Source organism: Cavia porcellus, unplaced genomic scaffold, assembly GCF_034190915.1.
Source record: "Cavia porcellus strain 051 isolate PalLab524CR breed Dunkin Hartley unplaced genomic scaffold, mCavPor4.1 scaffold_6, whole genome shotgun sequence".
In the NCBI taxonomy this organism is placed as follows: Eukaryota; Metazoa; Chordata; class Mammalia; order Rodentia; family Caviidae; genus Cavia; species Cavia porcellus.
In genome coordinates this window covers 72,094,157-72,102,408 of record NW_026947489.1, presented here as the reverse complement: position 1 = coordinate 72,102,408, position 8,252 = coordinate 72,094,157, and the positions used below count along the sequence as shown (strand labels likewise).

Below are 8,252 nucleotides of genomic sequence, written 5' to 3'. Positions count from 1 at the left end.
GAAGTTACCATTCTGAAGGTTAGAGAGAGGTACAGGATAAGGAAAGTGGCATATATCTAGAAGTAAATGGGCTAGAATACTTTATTGTGCCATAGAAATTTAGGTTTATGTAAAAGGAAAAAATGTATCATCAACATAACCGAATTTAAGTAGAATATATATGTGTGTATTTATTCATAGTCAACGAACTAAAATACAATGGCATTGTTAAAGTATTATTTTGTATTTTATTTTCCTACATTCTACTGATCTAAACATACAAATAATTAAATATGCCTTATGTGATAGTGAAACTCTCACCAACTTTCCTCAGAGCTGCCTTTAAATCCTTATTTTGGAGGCTGTAGATGAGAGGGTTAAAGTGGTGGGTTATCATAGCATAGAGAAAAGTTGCAACTTTCTGCATCCCAGCAAGTGTTCAAGTTCCAGACTTGCATACACGACCATCAGAAAACCATAAGACAGTGACACTACAGCCAAATGGGAGCCGCAGGTTGAGAAGGCTTTATGTCTCCCAGTGGCTGAAGGCATATGCAACATAGCTATTAGAACAAGAGTATAGGAGCTAATAAAAAAAAGAGAAGTTGCCAAAGATAACTAAGAAACTTAGAGTGTAGCAAGCAATTGAGTCCTTGAGGCAGAGGAACAAGGTAATGCAAACAGTGGTCCTGGATCGCATACAGCATCATCAATAACATAGAGACCACAGAATTGGCATCTGAGCGATGAGAATAATGGAGACTGAGAACCAGCGAAATTCACAAACCTAGCAGATAATGACCAGTTTGATACAAGAATTTCCTGTCATGATATTAGGGTAGTGCAAGGAATTGCAGACAGCCAGTTACCAATCCAAAGCTATGATGCTTAAAAGGAAGCATTCAGATGTACCCAAAGAGCAAAAATGATAAAATTGGAGGGAGCATCCAGGAAAGGAGATGTTTTGTTTTGTTTTGTTTTGTTTTGTTTTGTTTTGTTTTGTTTTGTTTTGTTTTTGTCTGACAGAAAGTTAACCAACGTTTGGGGGACTGTAGAGGAGACATACCAGATCTCTAGAAAGGAGAAATTCCCCAGGAGCATGTACATGGGAGTGTGGAGTTCCTGATCATTCAAGAGGGCACAAATAATGGCTCCATTCCCTGTTATAGAGAAACTATGTATTGCAGTGAAGAACAAGTGGAAGACGTGAATTTTTCACTCACAAGAGAAGCCTTGGAGAATAAATTCTTTCACAAAAGCAAAGCTCAAATTTGCCTCAGACTCATTCATTAAGTCAGCAATCTGCAAAGTCATGAGACAGATTGTTACCACTTAGAACTAATTTAAAATATATTTTCTTAAGAATGAAAATAATGAATATGAGGTGATTTCACAATAGTCATCAATTAGGAAGGCAACATACTTCTTTTTTTCTTGATATATATTTTAAATTTTAAATACAGCAAACAACTTTCTACAACAGAAAACAAAACAAAACAAATGAGTGAAAAATACCTACATCTAAGTCTTCCCCTTAGCATCCAACCCTGATAGAATTATGTAAAGTTAAATTCATTTTGTTAGCTTTGGAGCAGAGATAATCCATGATAGTTTCTGGCAAAAATCTTACATAAAGCTAGCACTTAATCACTGTACTAGTTTCTACCTCCAAATCCCAATTACAATGCAATAAACAGTAAAGAAAGTTTCATTTGATTATTTCTTAATTAAATATATTTCTATTATAAAACATACCAAGGAAACAGGCATACTTCACAGTAAGTTGATATTAATCACTCTAAAACCATTATTTCTACATTTCTATCAAACATCTATTATTCCTGCTTGAATATCACACAATGTGATTATATAATGTTATCTATGACACTGACTTTTGTATCCTAATGTTATGATTTCTGCAGTCAACAAGAAGTTTTCATAGTTTTCCACATGTATCAAATCTCTAAAAAGGTTTTACAAACATCAACTGTCTCTAGTTAAAGGATGACTGTTATTGCTCCGTATAAAATAAGAATGTGTTTCTTTCATCTTCTGTTCTTTTGGGGGGGGGGCATCCACAGCATTGTGAAAGTACTTCTCTTCCAAATCAATAGATCTTTCAAAAGTTATTGATTACTTATTCTCTGAGGAAACTTTAGAGTAAGGACAGCTTCTCCGAGGCATCATTACTTATAAAAAGTGGAATTATTTGGAATAGGGATCCCAAAAACCTTCCAAAAGACATGGTCTGAGGAAAAATGAGACATAATTTGTTGCCAAATTTTGTAACATGCACATGAGTACCATTTCAAATGTCTCTGTCACCATTTGCTTCTGATTGAGAGAGGAATGCATTTCTTACCAACTAATATGAGAAAAGTACTTATTTTTACAGATTGATGACCTTTCCAGTTCTTCCATATGGCCTTAGAAATCTTCATATTATGACTCATATACCTATGTGGGAAGGAATCCTCATGATAAGTAGAATCAAACAGTGAGAAATCAGAAATGTATGACCTAGGAGCACTAGGTTCTGTGAAAGCCTACTTAAAATTACCAGAACCATTCTTTACACTGAGTAAGGAGGAAAAAATATTCAGCAGATTATTACCTCTTAGTCATTATATTTTATCCCTTAGTAATATATAAAATATAGCTTAGATCTCATCTTCACAGGATCAGAATCTCTTTTTTATAATATTAATTGGTACAGTTTAGATATGCATATTAATAACATTCATCATAGGGAACTTGTATATGATATACCTTAGTTCCCCCTTCCTTCCTTTTTATATCCCCTCCCTTCAATATCTTTTCCCCTCCTAATCTACAAAAATTCATTTCCATTTTATCCTTTATTCTCATATTTATTTTTCCCATCCTACTCCCATTCCCCTTTCTTTTGAACAATTACTTCCTGTTTCACAATATCTATTGTGCATTTGATTCTTATGTATACTTTTGGCTTTTCACACCAGAGACACAATGTAATATTTACACATGGCTCCAGTTTCTTTCATTGATAAGTATGGTTTTAAGGTCTAAAACTCTTAATGGTTTCATTTTTCACAAAGCCAACATTTCTGAATTCTCTATAATTTGACATCAAATTATCTTTTCTTATTTTTCATATCAGGTGATGTCACATGATAATTTTGACTTTTATTCTTTTGATAATTATTAGTGTTGAACATCTTTTCTTATACTTCTTGATAATGTCTATATCTTTGTTTGAGACCTGTCAATTCAGATTCATTTTATATTTTAAAATTGGGTTACAATAAAACTTTGGCTTGCAAGCAACTTGTTCTGCAAGTGTTCTAGGGACTAACAAATATTTCTAATACATTTTAGCTTGATAAATGATTAATGTCCTGCAACATGAATAGTAAATGATGCAAAGATTAGGTGATCATGACTGAGCCGAAGTTTGCCCCCTGCTCACTGTAGAGTTATGGACGATCATCCTCCAAGAGCAAGAGGTTATGGAAGGATGTTGTCTGCAGAGGAAAAAGAGATGAAGACAGAGAACCCACACACACACTTTAAATGAGGTTAGGGAGATATGTAAAATGTGGAAAACAGTGTAACATTTTATAGAAAAGCATTACCTGAATAAGTTGATAGCAGTGGGAATGATGAATCTGTTTAACAATGTAATGTCACATTTAGGAGAAATTTTCAAAAGGAGACAAAAAAAAGTGTCATTGGATAGTTTCTTTGTTAAAACTGTGTGAAAGGAAAAGATTCTATTGAATAGATAGTAGTGTTTCCATTAGTAATAGTGAAAACTGTCCTAGGTAATAACCCTCCTCTCTATTGTCTCTCTTCTACAAGCCATGAAGATTGTCAAGGGTAAGTAAGGTTAATTTGTTTATTTTACTCTTTATCTTATATATTTCTCATTATTTTGTATCATACTGATATAGGGAATGAAATTTTTGACCTACTATATGCCTGGTATGAGTTCATGTTCTCTAAAATTAAAGAATGGATTTTAGGAACAATGAAGGTTAAGAGCAGAAATATTTATTGAAAGAAAAAAATTTTCCATCTGAGAGAGAGAGAATGGGTCTCAAGTGGGTTTCCAGGGACTCTGTCTGTTTAAGGGGATTTTATAGAGTAAAGTCATGAGGTGAGGTGGGTCTAAAGTGGGGAAAAAAAGGTAACTTGCAAGGCAGATAGGCATCAGGTTGGACAGATTTATAATCAACCAAAAAGTTTAATTGTTCAGATAAAATTGACCAAATCAGGAACAAATGGGGAAGTGAGTCACATAGCAAGCTAACATTCTTAGGGATCAGTAACTCTTTCTACAGGGGGTTGGAATGGTGATTCCTGGTTTCTCAAGGTGATCCCTAACTAATATCTAACATTTATACTCAGGAAATGGTTGATTTTGTTTTGCCTTGTCTTGAGATTTGCCCCACAGCAAGAGGTGTGTGTCTTCTCCAAGGTCACAAGACATTTGGTCCTATGTGCCAGCTTCCTTGAGGGCTTAGCCATGCCTGACTACCTATAATATTTCTATCTAGCTGAGCTACCTGTAACACTATTAAAATATTTTAGTCATTTTTCTATGACTAAATATGTTTTTGAGTTTGGAACGAATCATCTGAGTTTCCATTGTTTCTCAAGGAAAATTAATTTAGATATACAAATGCTTTGCAGTACAAGTATGGTTCCAGAATAAATTATGCTCTCAAACCAAGGTTTTACTGCTTTTGATTTTTTTCCCTTGAGTTGTTTGAATTCTTCAACTACTTTGGAAATTAAGCCTTTGTCTGACACATGGATTGGAAAATATTTCTTCTATTCCAGATGCTGCTTTTTAGATTCTGTTTTCCCTTTGCTATGCGGAAGCCTTTTAGCTTGATTTGACATTGCTCACCTTGAAGTGAGACAAGTGCATGTCTCCATACTAGGGTCCAGATAAATGAGGCAGCTTCTTCCATCTCACTTCTCTTACTGTGGCAACTATTGCCCCAGATGAACTGTGGGTCTGTGGTGCTCTCTTGTCTTGGGAAAAGGATGACATGGTAAAAGTGAACCGTCCTTTCTTCCAGGAGAACATAATTCTTCTCACTTCTCCAGGGAGGTGTCTCAATCTTGATTTTGAATTTTAGGATATTTGAAAAGATATTCTTCACTACAAATAGTGGCTAATAGGGTTTCTGAGGATAGAGCAGTCGAGTTAGGGAACTTCTTACTCTGCCATCCTCTTAGTCTCAATTCTGTCTTTAACTTTTATACTAAAACTAGAAGGGATTTACTCACCACATTACAATGTTACGGGATGACTGTGCTAATGATTTTACAGTTAGTTATTTTTACCTTGTGTGTTTTCATGAGTGGCTTTTCCAGCTGAAAATTTTCCAATACCATTTCTTATAATGCACATGTGAGGGGATAGAAGAATCCCACAACTTTTGTTTTCTTTATTTGTAAAAGGTAATGTGGAAGGAACTGTATTCTTATTTGACAGTTTTCTTTTACTTTTGGCACTATGTCCTTACACTTCTAACTGGCCTACAAGCTTTCTTCTGAGAAAACCTCCATAAGTCTTCTTACAAAAGTTAACTTGCATGTGAAAATGTACTTTTCTCTTGCTGGTTTCAATACAGTCTTTTCGTCTGAAACTTTCACTGCAGTTCTCAAGGTGCATTCCTTTGAGTTCATCTGACTCATTGTTATCTGGGCTTTTAGGACCCATGTGCCCATTTTCTTCCCCAGTTTGTGAAAGTTTAGGTTGTATTTTAATAAACTTTCTAGTTCTTTGACTCTTACTTCTCTTTCTGAAACTCTCCTAAAATTTGTATTAGTCTACTTGCTTATGTCTCATAAATCCTTTACGCACTTCTGCATTTTTCGTATTTTTGTACTACTGATGTTAAGATGGTGTACCACCTTAATCCCTTTATATTCTCAATACTTCATGAGACCCATGAAAGTCTGTCTTCTCATTTTATTTTAGCTTTTTAAAATCATAGCTATTCTAAGAATTCAAAAGTACTTAAAATTTTGACCATCCATGTATTAAATTTTAATAGATGTTATTAGATGCTTGATTTGGTTTAGAGACAATTTATGCAATGATAAACCTCTTAATTATTCATAGTCTAGTTAATCATTTATCTATGTCTTCATTTATGGCCTTTTAAAATTATGTTAGCACTTTATTCTATTTCTTTGATTTCAAGATTTAGTCTTGCATATATTTCATTAAATTTATTCATGTAGTTTTTTGTAGCAAACTTAAAAGGTTGATATAAATTCAGTAGAGTATGTGAATGGCAGGCAATGCTTTCAATTTCTTGAAACTGGCTCTAAGACATTTTGAATATATTATTTTACTGTTTGGATTTGCTTTAATTATTAGTAAGTTAAAACAGATTTCCTACCTTCATCTGATATTTCATACAAGGAATGTGGAAATGAACCAAATACTTTTTAGGAAAGCAACTACTTAAATTTCCCCAAAGAATCAAGCTTGAGACATACATTTTATCTAGATCTTTACTTCTGTGATTCTAGCATTCTTATGATTGCCATCTTATACAGAAAATGTAGGATTGACTCAGGTAACTTATGCCTCAGTTGTGCAAGACATTTTTTCATTAACCTTATTATAATAATAATTTATTTATGATGCTAAATGGTAGTATAAATTTATAAATGCTATTAATTATTCATAGTGATTAAAGTCATTCCTAAAACTATTCATGAATTCTTGTAGAGTTGTTTTACCCATCAAAATAACTTGAAAGCAAAAGAGGAAAATGCTCATATGTCTGCATTGCTGCACATCTCAAATTATTCTTATTAGAGATATCATAATGCCTTAACTGGGAATTTAAAGTAATTAGTGTTAATTTTTTTCTACATGGGTTATAATTGTAATACAAAAACATGAAACATAATTTATTCAATCAATTTTGCCATAGTTTTATGAAAGTTGCATTAATTACATAGTGCAAAATCTGGAAGTTCCATGTGACTCTAATATGTTGGAAAAGTAATTTTCTCATGGCCTCTTGCATTTTCTGTCTTCTCATTGTGTAAATAATAGGACTCAGTAAGGGTGTGATAACAGTGTAAAATGCAGCTTGGGTCTTATTGCTTGCAAAACTACTGATTGGCCAGGCATAAATAAAGATGCAGGATCCAAAAAACAGAGTGACCACAATGATGTGAGCAGAATGTGGAGAAATTTTTGGAGAGCCCTCCAGATGATCTTTGTTGGACAGTAATCAGAATGACAATATAAGCAATAAGTAACATGATGAAAGAGATAAAAGAAAATAACCCACTGTCAGCAATAACAAATAACTCCAGGATATATGTTTCAGCACAAGCAAGTCATCACTAGTGAAAGGTCACAAAATACGCTGTCTACAACATTGTAGCCACAGAAGGATAGTCCACTATTAATACCATATGGCTCATTGTGTGTAAAAAACCAGTTGTCCATGAAAATATCATAAACCCACTAAGCAACCTGTAGCTCATGACAGTGCTGTAGAATAGGGGTTTACATATGGCTATGTATCTGCAAAGGCCATGACTGTCAAAAGTGCCATCTCTGCATTCTCAAAGAAGTGCATGAAAAGCATCTGGGCCATGCAGCCCCAAATGGAGATAGTCTTGTGTTCAGCAAGCAAGTCTACAATCATCTTGGGTGTTGCAGCAGTGGACAGACACATGTCCAAAAAGGAGAGATTTCCAAGAAGGAAGTAAATGGGAGAATAAAGGGTGGAAATAAATGTCACTGTGATCACAATGAGAATGCAGTAGTACCATAGATCAAGGAAAATGCCACAAAGAAGAAAATTTGGAGTTCTCATTGTGCAGAAAATCCTGATAGAATAAACTCAGTCACAATCTAACCATATTTATGAATCATTTTCTCAGATGAGAAAGGGTCCAATAGTTCCTTATACATAGAGCAACTAAACAAAAGAAAGTCACAATTAGTATCAATACACTATTTGTATTAGTAATGATAATTGTTGATGACATGAAAGCATTTCATTGTACGTTTATCAATATTATATTTTAATTAGTGTAGGAACCCGTGTTTATAATTTGAGATTATTTTATTATGTAACTTTAAACAATAATCATATAGTTACACAGTAATTAAAAAGTATTTGAGAGAGTAGAAATTCCATTGTCTATGACACTGCCTAACAAATGATGCTGCCATTAACTAATCTTAGAGTTGTCAGTACTTCATTGTTATAGGAGGATGAGATAAAAATATCCTACAA

At 33.8% G+C, this 8,252-nt stretch overlaps 1 protein-coding gene and 1 pseudogene across 1 annotated transcript; both read right to left on the bottom strand.

Annotated features, from left to right (window-relative positions):
• Positions 1-277: 277 nt before the first annotated feature.
• LOC100723820 (olfactory receptor 11H12-like) lies at positions 278-1,296 on the bottom strand (annotated as a pseudogene).
• Positions 1,297-6,911: 5,615 nt separating this feature from the next.
• LOC100723541 (olfactory receptor 4L1) lies at positions 6,912-7,885 on the bottom strand. Its single transcript, XM_013152039.1, is given in 6 exon segments — positions 6,912-7,182; positions 7,184-7,342; positions 7,344-7,404; positions 7,407-7,535; positions 7,538-7,771; positions 7,774-7,885. Coding segments are annotated over 6 exon segments (966 nt in total).
• Between the last annotated feature and the right edge of the window lie 367 nt (positions 7,886-8,252).